Raw genomic sequence first — 21002 nt, 5'->3', positions numbered from 1 at the left:
CCACAACCCGTGGGTGGCGTCACAGACTAAATCCCCCAAACCAACCACCCTTTTCACTCACGGGTGAGGAGCGCCGCTCGAGTCCCCGGATCCGGCCCACCGCTCGAGCCACCGAGCAGCAGCCGCAGCAGTGCCGGACCCGAGCGTTAGCGAGCACATCTGACGGCGTCTTCCCCGCCCGCGACAGTTAAAAATTTGAATCTCACTCCTGGCCTCCACAAACCCCCCCCACCCTGGAGGAGCCTCCACCCCCTCACCCTGGAGGAGCCTCCACCCCCACCCTGGAGGAGCCTCCATCCCCCCCCCCCACCCTGGAGGAGCCTCCATCCCCCCCCCCACCCTGGAGGAGCCTCCATCCCCTCACCCTGCAGGAGCCTCTGTGACGCCCTGGCAAAACCAGGGTGTCACAGAGCCTGCAAAATCCAGCAAAGTGCAGGCCATTATCCTCCTTGGTAACCTGATCCCACACCAGTGCAGCAGGACAGACACCCCCCCCCCAGTGTAAGAGCAAAACAGAGCAGCAGGGGAGGAGCTGGAGCAGAGTGAGTTTGGAGTGGAGAGCTCCTGGCTGCTAAAAGGAAGGGAAGTGTGAGGAAGGGGCTCGAGGTGGCCGGGGCAGGGTAGTGGCCCGCCGGCATCCATGGGTGACCCGGATCACTGCAGGGGGAGTGGGCTCCCCGTTCCCGACTGAGGAATGAGAAAGAAGCGTCTGGCTGCAAAACAAGGCCAGGATCCTGCTGTACTGTGTGTGGGAGCCCAAACACCCTCCGCACCGAAGGCTGCGGACACCGGCAATTTCTGGTTAATTCCTGACTCTGTGTGAATTTCCTTGCAAACCGAACTGTGAGAAACAACATCCCCTGGTCCAACCAGGCACACAGCTCTCAGACGGTCTCCATCTCCTCCCTTCACCACCTCACCGGGGTCCCGGGACACCAACACCCTACCCGTGGAGGGAAATCACCACCTTGCTGCCCACCACCATCCCCGGGATCCATTTACCGGCAGCGGCGGTGCTCCGTTACCTCACCGCACACCACGGGTGGCGTTACGGACAATCTCCCTTACCTAATCCCCTTCTTACTGTGGAGCCTGGGATCACAGACCGGGTCACGCCACCGTGATACCCACAGAAGTGACCCCGTGGCCCGGATCTGAGTACCCCTTATCCCGGGGCGACACACCTCTATCCCCCCACCCTGCAGGAGCCTCCATCCCCCCCCCCACCCTGAAGGAGCCTCCATCCCCTCACCCTGGAGGAGCCTCTATCCCCCTCACCCTGGAGGAGCCTCTATCCCCCCCACCCTGCAGGAGCCTCCATCCCCCCCGCCACCCTGAAGGAGCCTCCATCCCCTCACCCTGGAGGAGCCTCTATCCCCCTCACCCTGGAGGAGCCTCTATCCCCCTCACCCTGGAGGAGCCTCTATCCCCTCACCCTGGAGGAGCCTCTATACCCCCCACCCCTGGAGGAGCCTCCATCCCCCCCACTCTGGAGGAGCCTCCATCCCCCCCACTCTGGAGGAGCCTCCATCCCCCCCACCCTGGAGGAGCCTCCATCCCCTCACCCTAGAGGAGCCTCCATCCCCCCCACCCTGGATGAGCCTCTATACCTGACCATGGACAAAATCCTATCCCCATTTTTAACACTTGCTTTGGCAAAGCCAACATGTACTTGGACCTGTCAATAAAGCTATTTTTGAATTTGAAACGTTCCCCCTTTTAGGCTACTTTCACACATCCGGCTTGAGCTCTGCGGCTCAATCCGGCTGTGAAGCCTATGCAACGGATGCGGTGAAAACACCGCATCCTTTGCATAAGTTTTTTACATGCGGCCGGTCCGGTTTTTGCCGCTTGCGGCATGCTACTGAGCATGCGCAGTGGCAAAAACCGCATGCGGCGGCCGGATGCGGTTTTTGCTGCATCGCGCCGCATCCGGCATCCATAGGGATGCATTGGGAAAAGCGCCGCATCGGCCGGATGCGGCGCAATGCGGTTTTTTTTTGCCGGAGCAAAAAACGTGCCAGGGAACGTTCCATCCGGCCGCCGCATCGGCTAAATCTGCCGCATGCGGCAAAAGCCGGACCGAACGCAAGCCCCTGCGGCACAATGCGGCACTAATTAAAGTCTATGCAGGAAAAACGCAACCGGCAGCAAAAAAAACCGGTTGCGGTTTTCCTGCAAAGTGCCGGATTGTGCCGCATTGCAAAAGCCGGATGTGTGAAAGCAGCCTTTGACTCCCCCTTCAGAGGCCTTTCACCCTGACAAATCCGATCTATTGCTTTGCACTGATGAGGGGCAACACCACCAAACACGTGTCTGCAAATAAAGTTTCTGGTTCGGTTTCTTATCCTAAGTCATGTGACAAGCCTGATTAATGAATCAATAATAACTTTTAGGATTGCTCCTTCCACTAGGTGGCGCCAGAGATCAAATCCTTCCCTTTGACTCTGAAGAGGCTATTTGCATATCCCTATTGCCTCTCCACCCAAACACAGCACAGTAGACGCTGCTGAGCGCGCATGCGCTCTGTTTCTTGCCAGATTTCTATTGTACCTACTATAGCCACGCCCATCAGCTCCTCACTGCTGTCCCGCCCCCGCTCCACGTCTTCATACATCACCTCTCACAGCAAACCTCAGCCAATAACAAGTAGGCGTAGACTCACGTGACCTTCACCACTCCATCTGACAGCGATTATTGGCTCAGAAGGAGCTTACTACTGTCCTGGCCACGCCCCCATGTCTTCGGTGGCTAGCTCCGCCCCCTTATTCCCGGATGCAGCCTCCCGCAGTCATGGTCGGTGTTCTGCTGCTGCTCGTCAGCGCCTGCGCGCTGCTACCCGGTACCGGCGCCATCTCCTTCTATCTCCCTGCAGACAGCAAGAAATGCCTGAAGGAAGAGATCCATAAAGATGTGCTGGTGACTGGGGAGTACGAGGTGGCGGAGCTGCCCGGCGCCATCACACACCTGAGAGTAAGTGACGTGTCCCAGACCGCGCCATAGTCACCTATCAGTAATAAAGGGGATCCCCACCGCTGGAGACTGTGTATGTGCGGTCTCTGTGTGACAAGGCTGTAAAATGAGCTAACTGAGGATCTATCAGTGAGCTCACCCTGACAATACATTTGGAGAGTTTGTGGCTTTTTTTTTCTGACCTCCTCTGTTATTTTACAACCACAGAATGTGCAGAGGAAACAAAGAGCCTGGAAAAAGAAATGGTGCAAAATTTTGTAATGAAACCCAAATGCAAAAAGTATTAAACTATTTTTTTTTTTCAAGTTAACTTGAAATTGGGGAAATTTTTGCACTTGGGTTTCATTACAAAATTTTGCACCATTTTGTTTTTTTTTCCAGGCTTTGTTTCCCCTGGACATTTTGTGGTCAGTAAATGAACTGAGAGGAGCTCAGAAAAAAAATAGATAAGAGCCACAAACTCACTTCAATTAAATTGTCAGGATGAGCTCACTGTTAGATCCTCAGTTCACTCATTTTACAGCCTTCAACATAGAAGGCCTTAAAAACAAGAATTTTAAGTTAAAAACAAAAAATAAAGTCCTAAAGGTGGAGAACCTTTTTTAATGACTATTCTCGCTCTGTTGTCACTGCTTTTTGGAACCTGTCCTAAGATTCTCAGTTGTCGCCCCATTTTCCTGGCTGATGGAAATGTAAACGTGGCAAAGTCTCTAGGCAGGGCGCTGCCGCCTCTCCAGGGTTGGGCTGGAAGTCTTCTTGGGCTGCCTATATTTTGGTTTTAATTGGAGCACAAGTTTCTTAAAGGGGATATCCAGTGATGACTCTGATCTTTGGGGGTCTGAGCACCTGAAAAAGCCAAGAACAGCCCAAAATGGAATGAATGGGGTGGCGGTTGGGCACGTGAGCGGGGGTGGCGGTTGGGCACGTGAGCGGGGTGGCAGTTGGGCACGTGAGCTGGGCGGCGGTTGGGCACGTAGGCGGGGTGGCGGTTGGGCACGTGGGCGGGGAAGGAGGTGGCGGTTGGGCACGTGGGCGGGGTGGTGGTTGGGCACGTGGGCGGGGTGGCGGTTGGGCACGTGGGCAGGGAAGGGGGGTGGCGGTTGGGCACGTGGGCAGGGAAGGAGGTGGCGGTTGGGCACGTGGGCAGGGAAGGAGGTGGCGGTTGGGCACGTGGGCGGGGAGGAGGTGGCAGTTGGGCACGTGGGGGGGGGAGGAGGTGGCGGTTGGGCACGTGGGGGGGGAGGAGGTGGCGGTTGGGCACGTGGGGGGGGAGGAGGTGGCGGTTGGGCACGTGGGGGGGGAGGAGGTGGCGGTTGGGCACGTGGGGGGGGAGGAGGTGGCGGTTGGGCACGTGGGGGGGAGGAGGTGGCGGTTGGGCACGTGGGGGGGAGGAGGTGGCGGTTGGGCACGTGGGCGGGGAAGGAGGTGGCGGTTGGGCACGTGGGCGGGGTGGTGGTTGGGCACGTGGGCGGGGTGGCGGTTGGGCACGTGGGCAGGGAAGGAGGTGGCGGTTGGGCACGTGGGCGGGGAGGAGGTGGCGGTTGGGCACGTGGGGGGGGAGGAGGTGGCGGTTGGGCACGTGGGGGGGGAGGAGGTGGCGGTTGGGCACGTGGGGGGGGAGGAGGTGGCGGTTGGGCACGTGGGGGGGAGGAGGTGGCGGTTGGGCACGTGGGGGGGAGGAGCTGGCGGTTGGGCACGTGGGGGAGGAGGTGGCGGTTGGGCACGTGGGGGGGAGGTGGCGGTTGGGCACGTGGGGGGGGAGGTGGCGGTTGGGCACGTGGGGGGGGAGGTGGCGGTTGGGCACGTGGGGGGGGAGGTGGCGGTTGGGCACGGGGGGGGAGGTTGGCGGTTGGCCACGGGGGGGGGAGGTGGCGGTTGGGCACGTGGGGGGGAGGTTGGGGGAAAGAGGAGGTGGTGGTTGGGCACGGGGGGAGGAGGTTGGCGGTTGGGTACGTGGGGTGGAGAGGAGGTGGCGGTTGGGCACGGGGGGGAGGAGGTTGGCGGTTGGCCACGGGGGGGGGCCTGGACAAGCTAAATCACTTTATTTGTTTCTGGATAAAGCGTCTTTCCGGCAGATTCTTCACTTTTCGCTGCATTTTGCGCCTCTTGCAGGTCACGGACTCGGTCGGACACATTCTATTTTCCAAAGAAGAAGCAAAAAAAGGCAAATTTGCCTTCACCACTGAAGACTATGATGTGTATGAAGTCTGCTTTGAGAACAGCGCCTCCTCTGGTCAGTTTTAGGATAATTAGAATGGACTCTATCCTCTCATTGTTGATGTATTTTAATCACTTTCGCCCTTTTTTATTTTTCTCCCGCAGATCCGTCACGATCTCCAGATCAGCTGATTATCCTCAACGTTAAACATGGCGTGGAAGCGAAGAATTACGAGGACGTAAGTATCTGCCGAGCGTTCCCACGTTCATCTCCAGTGCACAGAATATCAAACTTCGAGGGATTATCCACCTTTTGGGAATGTTTTTTTTGTTTGTTTATGTAAATGCAAGTATTTGGGGCTAAAATTAAATTTTTGGAATTGAGTTTCCATAAATATTTCTTTATCGTTCCTTTGGGAGACCCAGACAATTGGGTGTATAGCTTCTGCCTCCGGAGGACACACAAAGTACTACACTTAAAAGTGTAGCTCCTCCCTCTGAGCTTATACACCCCCTGGTAGCCAGTCCTAGCCAGTTTATCGCTTTGTGTCAGGAGGCATACATCCACACATGCATTCTCATCTGATTGTTTGACTTTTGGAAAGAGTTTGAAGAAAAGCGGGTCCATGTCTGGACTCCCGGCATGTCCCTTCTCACCCCACTGTGTCGGCGGTGTTGTTAAGGTTGATTTACAAGGCTGCAGCCTTACAGGCCGCGCTCCTTCACCATCCCTTCTGGGCTCTGGCTTGAAGTGGGAGCCAGCACGGTCTCCATCCACAGCCCCTTGAGGATTCTGTTGGACCGGAGCACTCATCCCCAGGGACATGGCCCTGCGTCTCAGCAGCTAAGTACCTGAGACGTTTATGTTGGGGGTCCCGGTTCTTTATTGTAAGGGGAGAGTATGCTGTATGTGATTGTTTAAACTTTTCCGGCGGGTTCTCTAGCTTTTGCCTGAGAACCGCGCTGATGGTGCCTGCTTGTCGGCCTCGCCGCTTAAATTTAGGCCCCGGCTTCGCCGGAGGCCTAGTTTCATTTTCCTGCCCTCGCATGTCATTCATGCAGAGGGACAGGTTCGGCTCCTCCCGGCGGCCGTTCTACACAGGGGAGGGACACTCCCCACTGCTGGAGCGTCCCTCCTTCCCTGCAGGTCTCTATAGCCCTCCAGTTCCCGCTCTTTTATAGGAACGCCCCTAGTCCCGCCTCCTCTCTTCGCTCCGGTGGCCATTTTTCAGGCAGAGTTCACTCTGCTCTGGGACATCCTGCATTCTGCATCTCTGCTGAGGTGCTGCGCACTGGGGGACCGGGCTTCGGGATCTGGAGGGCACACAACACCGCGCTCAGCGGTCTGGTAAGCCACAGCCGGTCTCCGGTTGTGGACCTCTGTATATTCTCCCTGGGGTTCATTCTCTGCAAAGCCCCCACTCCAGCAGCATGTCTCACACAAGGAGCAAGGCTCCAAAGCTTTATTCTGCATGCACTGCATGTAAGCTCCTGCTGCCTGAGCCCAGCATTTATCCACACTGTGATGGTTGCTCTAACTTGGCGGTGCCACAGCCCTGGAGTCTCACCCCCAGTGGTCTCTCAGGCTGCTGCTGCACCTGTGATTGAACCCCCGGCCTGGGTAGAGTCTTTTTCTAGGTCCATATCCCAGTCATTTGCTGAGTCCATGGGACTTTTGTCCAGGACTTTGATGAATATGCATCAGCCCCCCTCACAGGGTGCCTCTAATACTCTTGACAGAGGACTCCTATCCTCTGACCTCCGTCCATCGGAGCTCATGGAGGATTCATCATCTGATCCCAGACACCGTCCTTCTAAGAGAAGGCGCAGGGTTTCCCCCCCCTCCCCATCCCACGGGTCTGTCTCAAGAGCTGACTCTCAAGATGAGGAGGATGCCCTCACTGGCGGCTCGGAGGCTATGTATCCCATCGATCTTTCCGAGGGTGACTCAGATCTTAGTGATTTGATTGCTTCTATTAATTCTGTACTGTATCTCAATCCGCCAGTATCAGAGGAGCAACTCTCTTTGGCAGAAAAACACCAGTTTACCTCGCCTAAGAGAGTGAAGAGTGTGTTCTTTAACCACTCCAGTTTTCAGACCGCTGTGACCAAACCCAGGGCCTGCCCTGACAAACGCTTTCCAAAGCGTGGTTCTGATGACCGGTTTCCATTTCCACCTGAGGTGGTCAAGGAGTGGTCTCACTCCCCAAAGGTAGACCCTCCGGTGTCTATTCTATCAGCCCGGACCGTTGTGTCGGTGGCTGACTGCACCTCACTTAAGGATTCCACTGACCGTCAGATTGACCTTCTGTCCAAATCTGTGTATGAAGTTGCGGGGGCCGCGTTTTCCCCGACTTTTGCAGCAGTGTGGGCTCTCAAAGCCATCTCTGCTTCTCTGGAGGAGATGCATTCCCTCACCAAGGAATCTATGCCTGAGATGGTTACCTTAACTGCTCAGGCTTCAGCTTTTTCATCTTATTATTATTTATTTATAGAGCACCATTGATTCCATGGTGCTGTACATGACAAGGGGGTTACATACAGAACACATATACAAGTTACAATAGACAGACTAGCACAGAGGGAAGAGGGCCCTACCCTTGCGGGCTTACATTCTATAGGAATCTGATGCCATGTCTGCCATGCTAGAGGCTGCTCACCGCACTGCGGTGGCTTCAGCTAATTCTCTTGTTATCCTCAGGATTTTGTGGCTTCGAGAGTGGAAGGCAGATGCTTCTTCCAAGAAGTTTCTTGCTGGGCTCCCTTTTGCTGGTTCACGGCTGTTTGGTGAACAGCTGGATGAAATCATTAAAGAAGCTACTGGCGGGAAGAGTACTTCCATGCCACAAACCAAGACCAGGAAACCCGCCCAGGGTAGGAATCAATCGAGGTTTCGTTCCTTTCGTTCCTCCAACTGGTCATCCTCTAAGCCTTCCGCCTCGTCCGCTAACTCAGCCAAGGATCAGAAATCCAACTGGCGCCCAAAAGCGCGTCCACAGAAGACCGCAGGAGGTTCTGCCACTAAGGCAGCTTCCTCATGACTCTCTGCCCGCTCCGGCGACGTCCTTAGTCGGTGGCAGGCTCTCCCACTTTGGCGACGCTTGGTTAAAGCAGGTCTCCGATCAGTGGGTGAGAGACATCATATCTCACGGCTACAGGATAGAATTCTCTTCCAGCCCTCCAAACAGATTTTTTTCTCTCAACTCCCCCTTGCTCCAAGGCCGCCGCCTTCTCGCAGGCCGTGGCGTCCTTGCAGGCAAACGGAGTGATTGTCCCAATTCCCGCTCAGGAACGGTTCAGAGGTTTTTACTCAAATCTCTTCCTAGTTCCAAAAAAGGACGGTACCTTCCGGCCCATCCTGGATCTCAAGCTTCTCAACAAGCATGTCCAGGTGCGGCATTTTCGCATGGAGTCTCTGCGATCAGTCATTGCCTCTATGACCCAAGGGGAGTTCCTGGCGTCCATCGACATCAGAGATGCCTATCTCCATGTGCCAATCGCAGTTTCACACCAGCGTTGGTTACGTTTTGCGATAGGAGAGGATCATTTCCAATTCGTGGCTCTCCCCTTCGGCTTAGCCACGGCCCCTCGGGTATTCACCAAGGTCATGGCGGCAGTGATTGCGGTCCTGCACCTCCAGGGATCAGCAGTGCTTCCTTATCTGGACGACCTTCTGGTCAAGGGTACATCCAGCGCAGACTGTCAGCGGAGTGTTTCGCTCACTCTCGCCACCCTAGCCCAATTCTGGTGGATTGTCAATCTTCCCAAATCCACTCTGACCCCGACCCAGAGGCTCACGTACCTGGGGATGCAGTTCGAGACTTTGCCGGCACTTGTGAAGTTGCCCTTAATCAAACAGCAGTCTCTCCGGCTAGCGGTGCGCTCTCTCCTGAGGCCCCGCTGTTATTCCCTCAGGCGCCTGATGCAGGTGCTGGGTCAAATGGTGGCCTCCATGGAGGCGGTTCCCTTTGCCCAGTTCCATCTGCGTCCCCTGCAGCTGGACATTCTCCGCTGTTGGGACAAGCGGCCTTCCTCCTTACAGAGGTTAGTGGCTCTGTCGCCACGGACCAGGAGCTCTCTTCAGTGGTGGCTTCGACCCCTCTCCCTGTCCCAAGGGCGCTCCTTCCTGACTCCGTCCTGGGTGATTCTCACCACGGATGCCAGTCTATCCGGCTGGGGAGCGGTACATCTCCACCACAGAGCTCAGGGCACTTTGACTCCGTCCGAGTCAGCCCTTTCAATCAATGTGCTGGAAACCAGAGCTGTGCTTCTAGCTCTCCTAGCCTTTCACCACCTGTTGGCAGGCAGGCACATTCGAGTCCAGTCAGACAACGCGACAGCGGTTGCCTACATCAATCACCAAGGCGGGACACGCAGCCGCCTGGCAATGATGGAGGTACAACGCATCCTCCAATGGGCGGAGGACTCCAAGTCCACCATATCCGCAGTCCACATCCCTGGCGTAGAAAACTGGGAGGAAGATTATCTCAGCCGTCAATCCGTGGACGGTGGCGAGTGGTCCCTGCACCCGGCAGTGTTTCAGTCAATCTGCCGCAAGTGGGGCACTCCGGACGTGGACCTAATGGCATCCCATCACAACAACAAGGTTCCGGTTTACGTGGCTCGCTCCCACGATCCTCAGGCCTTCGCCGCGGACGCTCTGGTTCAAGACTGGTCCCAGTTTCGTCTGTCCTACGTGTTTCCCCCTCTAGCTCTCTTGCCCAGAGTCCTGCGCAAGATCAGAATGGAGGGCCGTCGAGTCATCCTCATTGCACCGGACTGGCCCAGGCGAGCTTGGTATCCGGACCTGCTCCAACTGTCCGTGGAGATGCCGTGGCATCTTCCGGACCGTCCAGACCTGCTCTCGCAAGGTCCGTTTTTCCGCCCGAATTCTGCGGCACTCAAATTGACGGCGTGGCTCTTGAGTCCTGGATTTTGACGGCTTCTGGTATTCCTCCTGAAGTCATCTCCACTATGACTCGGGCCCGTAAGTCTTCCTCCGTCAAGATCTATCACAGGACTTGGAAAATTTTCCTGTCCTGGTGTCGCTCTTCCGGCCATTCTCCTTGGCCATTCTCCTTGCCGACCCTTCTGTCTTTTCTACAGTCCGGTCTGCAGCTAGGACTGTCCCTCAACTCTCTCAAGGGATAAGTCTCGGCTCTGTCAGTGCTGTTCCAGCGGCGTCTCGCACGGCTGGCTCAGGTCCGCACCTTCATGCAAGGTGCGTCTCACATCATTCCGCCTTACCGGCGGCCCTTGGATCCCTGGGACCTTAACTTGGTCCTCACGATATTGCATAAACCCCCTTTCGAGCCCCTTAGGGAGGTTTCTTTGTATCGTCTTTCTCAAAAGGTGGCCTTTCTAGTTGCCATAACTTCTCTCAGGAGAGTCTCTGTTTTGGCTGCGCTCTCCTCGGAGTCACCTTTTTTGGTTTTTCACCAAGACAAGGTGGTTCTCCGTCCGTCTCCGGACTTTCTCCCTAAGGTGGTCTCTCCCTTCCACCTTAACCAGGATATTTCCTTGCCTTCCTTCTGTCCGGCTCCTGTTCATCGCTTTGAGAAAGCGCTGCATACTCTAGATCTGGTGCGTGCTCTCCGGATTTATGTGTCTCGCAACGCTGTGCTTAGGCGGTGCACCTCTCTTTTTGTGCTAACCACAGGGCGGCACAAGGGTCTCCCTGCTTCTAAGCCGACCTTGGCCCGTTGGATTAGATCGACCATTTCGGACGCCTACCTGAGTACTCAGGTGCCTCCCCCGCCTGGGATCAAAGCACACTCGACCAGAGCTGTCGGTGCCTCTTGGGCTTTTAGGCACCAGGCTACGGCTCAACAAGTCTGTCAGGCTGCCACTTGGACTAGCCTGCATACCTTCTCGAAGCACTACCAAGTGCATGCTCATGCTTCGGCAGATGCGAGCTTGGGCAGACGCATCCTTCAGGTGGCTGTCGCCCACTTGTGAAGTTAGGCTCCGCCTACTTCTTAGTCTTTTCTGTTTATTCCCACCCAGGGACAGCTTTGGAACGTCCCATGGTCTGGGTCTCCCAAAGGAACGATAAAGAAAAAGAGAATTTCTTTGTCGCTCCATTGGGAGACCCAGACAATTGGGTGTATAGCTATTGCCTCTGGAGGCCACACAAAGTATTACACTTAAAAGTGTAAGGCCCCTCCCCTTCTGGCTATACACCCCCAGTGGGATCACTGGCTCACCAGTTTTGTGCTTTGTGCGAAGGAGGCAACACATCCACGCATAGCTCCACTTTTTAGTCAGCAGCAGCTGCTGACTATGTCGGATGGAAGAAAAGAGGACACATATAGTGTCCCCAGCATGCTCCCTTCTCACCCCACTGTATGTCGGAGGTGTTTGTAAGGTTGAGGTACCCATTGCGGGTACGGCGGCAGGAGCCCACATGCTGATTCCTTCCCCATCCCTTTTTACAGGGCTCTGGGTGAAGTGGGATTTACCGGTCTCCAGGCACTGAGACCGTGCTCCATCTACAGCCCCTGGAGAAGATGCTGGATGGAGCGGAGTACATCAGGGACATGGCCCTGCTTCCTCAAGGTACTCTGTGTCCCCGTGCATTTGGCGCTCACACCGCAGCATGCTGGGTGTTGTAGTGCGCCGGGGGACATCAGCGCTGCGGCGCCTGTGCCATAGCCTCATTCAGCTTAGCTGAAGCAGGCACACTTATGGGACTCGGCCGCGCCGGCCGCTGGGACTGCGGCACGGCTGGCACTTGTAGTGCGCCGGGGACTTCAGCGCGGCCTGCGCTTTTACGGCGGCCGCGCTGATAACTACAGTCCCCGGCTTTTGCGGCCTGCTCCCGTTCGTTCCCGCCCCCAGACCTGCCAGTCAGGAGAGGGGCGGGACGCTGCCCACGTCTAGGACTCGGGGGCGCCGGCCGCTGGAACAGCGGCGCGGCTGGCACTTGTAGTGCGCCGGGGACTTCAGCGCGGCCCGCGCTTTTACGGCGGCCGCGCTGATAACTCGTCTAGGGCGGTCGCGCCGGCCGCTGGGACTGCGGCGCGGCTGGCACTTGTGGTGCGCCGGGGACTTCAGCGCGGCCCGCGCTTTTACGGCGGCCGCGCTGTTAACTCGAGTCCCCGGCTTCTGGGCCTAGTCTCCCTTCGTTACCGCCCACAGCCCTGACAGTCAGGGTAGGGGCGTGACGCTGCATAGAGCAGAGCTGAGAGCTGGAGTATGTTTTGCATACTCCACCCCTCTCACTGTGTGCACTGTGAATCCGGATTCCCGCACTTTCTCAGGCACGCCCACGGCTTCCTTCTCTACAAGGACACCGGCAGCCATTAGTGTCAGTTTCTGTACGATACAGAGACAAGTGTGGAAGACCCTGGCATTCTGATAGTCACACAATCGCTGTAACAGGCGTTAAGCAGCACCTGTGGTGCTAACCCCACTAGTGCAGAAGTGCACTTATAGATATGCTTGTACTAGATACATTGCACTGTTTGGTCGCACGTTGTATATACCCTCCTGGATTATGCGGAGGAGTTATCAGCATATTCTCTGTGTAAAACAAAGGTGCAGAACCACATGTTTTTCTATACAGCTGGTACAGCATGTACGGCTATACGGCCGGCAGGTACATAGACTCCCATTGTATGCACTAATGGCCAGGGGATGAGGACGGTGTCTGCAGTATTTACTGACAGTTTTTCTGAGACTATGGCTATGATACTAGAAGCCTAGCAGTCCGGACATGTCTCTCACAATATGGGCACTGTTGAATCATTGATCCATGGCCCCCCTCAGTGTGAATAACTAACAGCTCCGGGAATGTCACACGCATCCCAGAGTCACGGCTCTGCACGGACGTCAGTCCCAGACAGCCTAAGTGGGCTCGCTATGAGCGGCCTCGGTTTCATCAGGGTCCTAACAGAAGGACTCGCTGTGTAATGAGGCGGAAGTAGCGGCTCAGGATTCTGATCCTGAGACCGCTCTCAATCTGGATACACCTGATTGTGACGCCATAGTAAATAATCTTATAGCGTCCATCTATAGAATGTGGGTTATTTCTCACAACTCCTCCAGTGGAGGGGTCAGCTTCACGTATTTTTCTGGACCACTCTGCCTTCAGAGAGGCAGTCCAGGAACACCACGCTTATCCAGATATGCGCTTCTCCAAACGGCTTAGGATACACGCTATCCCTGTCCCCTGACTTGGTCAAGGACTGGACCCAATGTCCCGAGCGGCATCCTCCAATCTCCAGGCTTGTAGCTAGATCCATAGTTGCAGTGGGAGATGGAACTGCAAACTCAAAGATGCCACTGACAGACAGATGGATCTCTGGTCGAAAGCCATCTATGAGGCTGTCGGCGCACCGTTGGCTCCGGCATTCTCTCCCTTGGGGCACTCCAAGCTATTTCAGCTTGTCTTACACAGATTGACACGGTTACACGTACATCTGTGCCGCAGGTGGCATCCTTAACCTCTCAAATGTCTGCATTTGTTTCTTACGCGATTCAGGTTGTCCTGGACTCTGCGAACCGTGCGGCGGTAGCCTCCGCTACTCCGTGTTTTTAAGCAGAGCCTGGTCTGCTCGTTAAGTGAATGGAAGGCAGATTCTGCTTCCAAAAAAGGTTGCCTAACCAGTTGCCTTTTTCTGCTGACCGACTGTTTGGTGAGCGTTGGATGTAACCATCAAACAGTCCAGGGGTAAGGAGTCATCCTTTCCTCAGCCCGGACACAACAAACCCCAAAGAGCAAGAGGCAGTCGGGGTTTTCGGCTTTTTCGAGGCTCGGGCAGGTCCCATTTTTCCTCGTCCAAGGTGGACTCAAAAGGATCAGAGGAGCTAAGATTCTTAGCGGGCTCAGTCTCGCCCCAAAAAAGCGACAGTCGGAAAACCCGCTTCCAAGGCGGCTTCCTCATGACTTGCGGCCTCGGTCGGTAGCAGGCTCTCCCGCCTTGGCGATATTTAGCTGCCATAGGTCAATGACCATTGAGTGTGAGACATTCTGTCTCACGGGTACAGGATAGAGCTCACTTCTCGTCCTCCAACTCGATTCTTCAGAATTTCTCCACCTCCCGGCCGGGCCGCTGCTCTTCTGCAAACAGGGTGCACTCTATAGGCAGAAAGAGTGATGACCCCCGTTCCTCTTCAGGGACAAGGTCACGGTTTTTACCCCAAATTCTTTGCGGTACCTATAACAACGGGCCGTTCCGTCCCGTTCTGGATCTAAAAATGCTCAGCAAGCTCGTGGACACCAGGCGGTTCCGGATGGAATCCCTCCGCCATGTCATCGCCTCAAGGTCCCAAGGATATTTCCTAGCATCATTAGGCATCAAGGATACTTATCCACACGTGCCGATTGATCCAGAGCACTAGCGTTTCTACGCTTCGTTATAGGAGACGAACACCCTCTGTTCGTAGCTCTACCTTCCGGCTAGCGACAGTCCAACTGGTCTTCGCCAAGGTCAGGGCAGCAGTAGTCACAGTCCTGCACTCTCAGGGTCACTCTGTGGTCCCGTATTTAGACGATCTACTTGTCAAGGCACTCTCTTAGGAAACATGCCAACACTGCCCGAACGTTGCGCTGGAGACTCTCTAGAGTTTTGGGTGGATCATCAACTTTTTAAAGTCAGATCCGACCCCGACCCTATCGATAACATATCTAGGCATAGAGTTTCTTACTCTCTCAGCGATAGTGAAGCTGCCGCTAGACAAACAGCATTCACTACGGGCTGCAAGCTCTTCTTTAAGAACCAGTCGCACACATTGACACGCCTCATGCACTTCCTACGTAAGATGGTAGCAATGGAGGCAGTTCCTTTCGCGCAGTTTTACTGCGTCCACTACAATGGGACATTCTCCGCCAATGGGACGAGGAGTCGACGTCCCTCAACAGAGTCGTCGTTCTTCTCAGGCGGCCAAGGAATCTCTACGGTGGTGGCTTCTTCTCACCTCTTGGTCAAAAAGAAGGTCCTTCCTATCCCCGTCCTGGGCGATAGTTACGACAGACGCGAGTCTATCAGGGTGGGGAGCAGTTTTTCTCCACTACAGCGCTCAGGGTACGTGGACTCAGCAAGAGTCCACTCTTCAGATCAATGTTCTTGAACACAGAGCAGTGTATCTTGCCCTACAATCCTTCCAACAGCGGCTGGAAAGCAAGCATATCCGACTTCAGTCGGACAGCTCCACAGCGGTGGCATACATCAACCACCAAGGAAGAACGCGCAACCGGCAAGCCTTCCAGGAAGTCCAGCAGGTTCTGATGTGGGTGGAAGACACGGCATCCACCATATCCACAATTCACATCCCAAGTGTGGAAACTAGGAAGCTGACTTCCTAAGTCGCTGAGGTGTGGCCGAAAGAGTATGGTCTCCTCACCCGGACGGGTTTCAGGAGATCTGGCGCCGCTGACAGAGGCCGGACGTCGATCTAATGGCGTCACGGCACAACAACAATGTGCCAGCTTCATGGCACGGTTTCACAATCATCGAGCTGGCGGCAAACGCCTTAGTTCAGCATTGGTCGCAGTTCCAGCTACCTTAGGTGCCACCTCTGGCATTGTTGCCCAGAGTACTGCGCTAGATCAAGACCGACTGCGGCCGCGCCATCCTCGTCGCTACAAATTGGCCGAGGATGTTGTGGTACTCGGTTCTGTGGTGCCTCACGGTAGGCTAACCGGGGGCACTACCAGACCAATCAGACTGGCTGTCTCAAGGGCCATTCTTCCATTTGGATTCTACGGCCCTCAACCGGATGGTGTGGCATTGAGTCCTGGAACCTAGTGTCGTCAGGATTACCTCAGGACGTGGTTGCCACCATGAGACAGGCTAGCATACCAACGTCCGCCAAGATTGACCACAGGACGTGGAAGATGTTCTTATCTCGGTGCTCGGCGCAGGGTGTTTCTCCCTGGCCGGTTGCATCGTCTATGTTTCCTTCCTTCCTGCAATCTAGGTAGGAAAATGGGTTGTCGCTCAGTTCCCTTTAGGGACAAGTCTCAGCGCTATCTGTATTTTTTCAGAAACGACGACTTCCTCAGGTACGCACGTTCCTACGGGGAGTTTGTCTTCTCAGCACTCCGTACAAGCGGCCGTTAGAGCCCTGAGATCTGAACAAGGTTCTAATTGCTCTCCAGATGCCGCCTTTCGAGCCTTTGAAGGATGTCTCCCTTCCCGTTTTTCACGGGAAGTGGCCTTCTAGTAACGGTCTCGTCTCTTAGGAGAGTTTCCGAGCTAGCAACGCTCTCATACAAACTCCCTTCCTGGTCCTTCACCAGGACAGGGTAGTTCTGCGTCCGGTTCCGGAATTTCTCCCTAAGGTGGTATCCCATTTTCATATCAATCAGGATATCACCTCACCTTCTTTGTGTCCTCGTCCAGTCCATCAATTTCAGAAAGATTTGCATCTGTTGGTTCTGGTGAGAGCACTCAGGTTCTACTTCCCGCATGGCGCTCCTGCGCCACCCGGATGCACTCTTTGTCCTTGTCGCTGGTCGGCGTAAACAGTCGCAAGCTTCCAGATCCACCCTTGCTCGGGGGCTCGAGGAACCAATTCTTGAAACCTACAGTTCTACTGGGCTTCTGGTTCTCTCAAGGCCGAAGGCCCATTCTACCAGAGCCGTGGGTGCATCCTGGGCATTACGGCACCAGGCTACGGCTCAGCAGGTGTGTCAGGCACCCACCTGGTCGAGTCTACTTACTTTTACCAAGCATTATCAGATGCATACCTACGCTTCGGCAGACGCCAGCCTAGGTAGATAAGTCATTCAGGCGGCGGTTGGCCACCTGTAGGAGAGGGCCGTTTGACGGCCCTATCATGAGGTATTCTTTTACCCACCCAGGGATTGCTTTTGGACATCCCAATTGTCTGGGTCTCCCAATGGAGCGACAAAGAAGAAGGGAATTTTGTTTACTTACCGTAAATTCCTTTTCTTCTAGCTCCAATTGGGAGACCCAGCACCCGCCCTGTTTTCTCGGGGTTTTTCTGTTTTTTCGGGTACACATGTTGTTCATGTGGTATGGTTCAGTTCTCCGATGTTTCCTCGGATTGAATTGGTCTTTAAACCAGTTATTGGCTTTCCTCCTTCTTGCTTTGGCACTAAAACTGGTGAGCCAGTGATCCCACTGGGGGTGTATAGCCAGAAGGGGAGGGGCCTTACACTTTTAAGTGTAATACTTTGTGTGGCCTCCAGAGGCAATAGCTATACACCCAATTGTCTGGGTCTCCCAATTGGAGCTAGAAGAAAAGGAATTTACGGTAAGTAAACAAAATTCCCTTCTTTGTTACTTACCGTAAATTATTTTTCTTATAGTTCCGTATTGGGAGACCCAGCACCCTCCCTGTTGCCTGTTGGCAATTTTCTTATTCCATGTGTTATCACCGGCTGTTGTCGTGGACAGAGTCTCCGGTTGTTCCGGTTCTTACTCGGTTCTACTTGTGGGTGGCTATTCTCCTTCAGCTTTTGCACTAAACTGGCTAGGACTGGCTACCAGGGGGTGTATAAGCTCAGAGGGAGGAGCTACACTTTTAAGTGTAGTACTTTGTGTGTCCTCCGGAGGCAGAAGCTAAACACCCATGGTCTGGGTCTCCCAATACGGAACTATAAGAAAAAGCATTTACGGTAAGTAACAAAATTTTCTTTTTTGCACTGTTTGGGTTTTATAGATTTTGTTTTCCTGCAGATTCCACTTTTAATGTTGTCTGTGTTTTATAAATTCAACAGAGGAGCGCAGAATAAGACAGAGAAAAGAATCATTCACTCCTAATCAGGTCGTCATAGCGAGCTCACTGATTTTTATTTATTTTTTTTTAACCAAAATGTTTTTATTAAAGATTTTATAGAGCTCACTGATCGATTATCAGTTAGCTCCTTCTGGCAATAATACAGTACAACACAGAATGCAATAGGAGACAAACAGTGCCAAAAAGAATCACTTGCCCTCTGTCTAATTGTCACTGCAAGCTCACTGATGGATGATCAGTTAGCTCCTTCTGCTGCAAATAATACAGTACAATACAGAAGGCTATGAGGCAAATTGTGCCATAAAGAATCACTCCCTGTCAGATCGTCATAGAGAGCTCACTGATGGATGATCAGTTAGCTCCTTCTGCTGCCAATAATACAGTATAACACAGAAAGCTATGAGGCAAATTGTGCCATAAAGAATCAGTCGCTCCGTTAATCGTCATAGTGAGCTCGCTGACACATTCTCAGTTGACTCAGCAGCCAATGATAGACAGTGCAACACTTAGAGGATAGGAGGCAAAAAGTGCCAAATTTGTAATGGACAAAAAATGAGATCTGTGCTGCTGGAGGAGGTCATACATGAAGCTTCATGGCGGGGTCTTTCTTTCCTCAGTTGGCAAAAGCAGAGAAGCTGAAGCCCCTGGAGGTGGAGCTGAGGCGTCTGGAGGACCTGTCCGACTCCATCGTTAAAGACTTTTCTTACATGAAGAAAAGAGAAGAAGAAATGAGGGACACAAATGGTGAGAAATGCGAAGACTTAACCTTCCTCAGCCGGCGACCTTCTGTTTGTTTTTTTGCCTCCCCTTTTTCCAAGAGCCATAACTTTTTTTTTATTTTTCCGGCAGTATAGCCATGTGAGTTGTACTTTTGAACAACACTATTCATTTCACCATATAATATACTGGAAAATAGTAAATTCCAGGTGTGGTGATTTTGCAAAAAAGCGTACAGGTTTTTTTTTCAGTTTATAAGATGCACCCTAAATTTAGAGGAAAGAAAAGGTAAAAAAAAAATTGGGGTCAGTCTTACAATCCAGTGGTATCTTACTGGGATTGGACGGCAGCGGTATTGGAGTAGGGCGATGCTGCAAGTGGTGCGGCGGGTGTCCCAGATGCTCGCTGCAGGCACAGTGAGAGGAAGGCAACGTCCAGAAAGTGTCAGTGGTGTGATATCATTTCCAAGGACAGATACATAAGGAAGTGTCACAATTATTGGGGTTTTTCCCCCCTCCGTGATCCTTTTTCTAACTTTTTGCTCTTTTCTTCCCAGAGTCGACCAGTTTGCGTGTCCTCTACTTCAGCGCATTCTCCATGTTTTGTCTCGTCGCTCTCGCCACGTGGCAGGTCGTCTACCTGCGGAGGTTTTTTAAGGCTAAGAAACTTATAGAATAAATATATTTAAACAGTTTATTCGTGTCTGAGTTTTTCTATTATAATATGTGTGTAAAGCATGGTGGAGATAAGGAGTGAGTGTTTATAAATATGTCAATTTCTTATATTTATTTGAATGTTACAAGTGTAACCATGCTACATAAAACAATAGCAAGAAAGGTAATAATAAAATTTCTGTAATTTACACACCTTAATTCCTTCCTAAAGTCTCTGGTACAGCTGATGTCAGGTGTTTAGTCTATGGGCAGGCGCCGGCTGTGCTATATACAGCAGACACCTTCTTCTAACAGCAGCAATTGGAGTTAGGTCTGATCGCTGCTGTTTAAAAATTACTTAAATGCCTCTGCAGCTGCACTTAAGTAGTGCAAATCTATGGGTCCGTTCTGCTTCCCCATCCACCATAGCATGAACTCTATTCAATTTGTGACGTCATCGGGGTTCCCTTCACCTAGGCCTTGCGGTCTTTACCGCAGGACCTTGCTAGAGGGAACTCCACTGACTTAGCTGCCTTGGTCTGTGAGGCGATCCGTACCTCAGTAACCTGGGGTTGTCATTGTGATGACCCAGGGTTAACATGGGGCATCAGTCAACACCTTGTCATTGCATTACAGGAACCCAATCACCAGGGAGAGGTAAGAGATTCCTCTTCCAGCGCCTGAACCCCCACGATTGCCATGACAAAAAAAAATAAATTTGACAGCTTTTTTTTTCCTGCCAAAACATGCTTTTTTTGTGCCCATAAAAAAACGCTACGCAGGCACAGCCTAATGCATTGTTGTGTTGTTTTGTTTTTACTATTTTAACCTAGTTTTTTTTTAATATATTTAGTAAAACTGAACAACCCCTTTAATCAATACAAAGCATTGATTTTATAATGGTAATTATCCAATATCCCCTCGAATTAAAGTGATAAGTGTATGGATCCAAAACAGCACAGCGCCGTGTACTGTTTAGTGGCCACTCCCAGGTACTGCAGCTAAGCTCATTGAAGTAAATGGGAGCAGCTACTAAACAATGTACAGAATGATCTGTGATGTTTTGCCTCTGTGCACCATCTAAATCCAACCTGAGCTGATCGCTGGGAATTGCCAAGTATCAAACACCCATGGAACTGATATTGATGACCCATCCTAAGGCCGTGTTCACACATTGAGTATTTGATCAGTATTTGTAGCTAAAACCAGGAGTGGGTGATAAATACAGAATCGGGGCCCGGGTTTCGATTATACTTTTCCTCTGATTGTTCCACTCCTGGTTTTGGCTACAAATACTGCGGTAAAAAATTTACCAAAAGCTGAAAGTGTGAACTTGGTCTAAGGCTATGTGTCCACGGGAGAATGTAGCTGCGGATTTTTCTGCATCAAAATCCACAGCTTTCCCTCAAAATCCACACCTTTTCAAAGGTGCGGATTTGCCGCAGATTTACCGCGGTTTTGGTGCGGATTTTTTTTTTTCCCCCAATTTTAAAGTCAAAATCCGGATGAAAATCCGCAACAATAATTGACATGTTGCAGATTTTTCCGGATCAAAATCCGCACGAAATCCGCTCCGGAAAAATCCGCAGCGTGGGCACAGCATTTCCAAAATGCCATAGAAATGGCTGGGAAGTGCCTGAGCTGCAGATTTTCGGGAAATCCGAGGCTTTCCCGCGAGAAATCCACGGCAAAATCCGCGCATTTTCCGCAGTGTGGGCACATAGCCTGACAATAGGTCATCATCAGTGAAATCATCATGTGAAATAGTGGACAACCCCTTCAATAAGGGTA

The 21002-nt window shown here is 52.9% G+C and overlaps 1 protein-coding gene across 1 annotated transcript; it reads left to right on the top strand.

The window, feature by feature from the left end:
• The first annotated feature begins 2750 nt into the window (after window positions 1-2750).
• LOC142254502 (transmembrane emp24 domain-containing protein 10-like) lies at window positions 2751-19252 on the top strand. Its single transcript, XM_075325591.1, has 5 exons — window positions 2751-2973; window positions 5086-5206; window positions 5296-5369; window positions 18459-18585; window positions 19115-19252. The coding sequence occupies exons 1-5, from the start codon at window positions 2776-2778 to the stop codon at window positions 19234-19236; spliced, it is 642 nt and encodes a 213-aa protein (XP_075181706.1). The 5' UTR covers window positions 2751-2775; the 3' UTR covers window positions 19237-19252.
• The last annotated feature ends 1750 nt before the right edge of the window (window positions 19253-21002 follow it).

The sequence above is a fragment of the Anomaloglossus baeobatrachus genome, chromosome 10, assembly GCF_048569485.1.
Source record: "Anomaloglossus baeobatrachus isolate aAnoBae1 chromosome 10, aAnoBae1.hap1, whole genome shotgun sequence".
NCBI lineage: Eukaryota > Metazoa > Chordata > Amphibia > Anura > Aromobatidae > Anomaloglossus > Anomaloglossus baeobatrachus.
Note: the sequence above shows the minus strand (reverse complement) of the source record. Positions and strands in the feature narration are given on the sequence as shown.

Excerpts from the sequence above, each read along its gene's own strand:
- LOC142254502 (XM_075325591.1), top strand. The coding sequence starts at position 2,776 with ATGCAGCCTCCCGCAGTCATGGTCGGTGTTCTGCTGCTGCTCGTCAGC. Across the intron at positions 5,207-5,295 it reads TGAGAACAGCGCCTCCTCTG|ATCCGTCACGATCTCCAGAT; the intron begins GTCAGTTTTAGG and ends TTTCTCCCGCAG. Across the intron at positions 5,370-18,458 it reads AAGCGAAGAATTACGAGGAC|TTGGCAAAAGCAGAGAAGCT; the intron begins GTAAGTATCTGC and ends TTCTTTCCTCAG.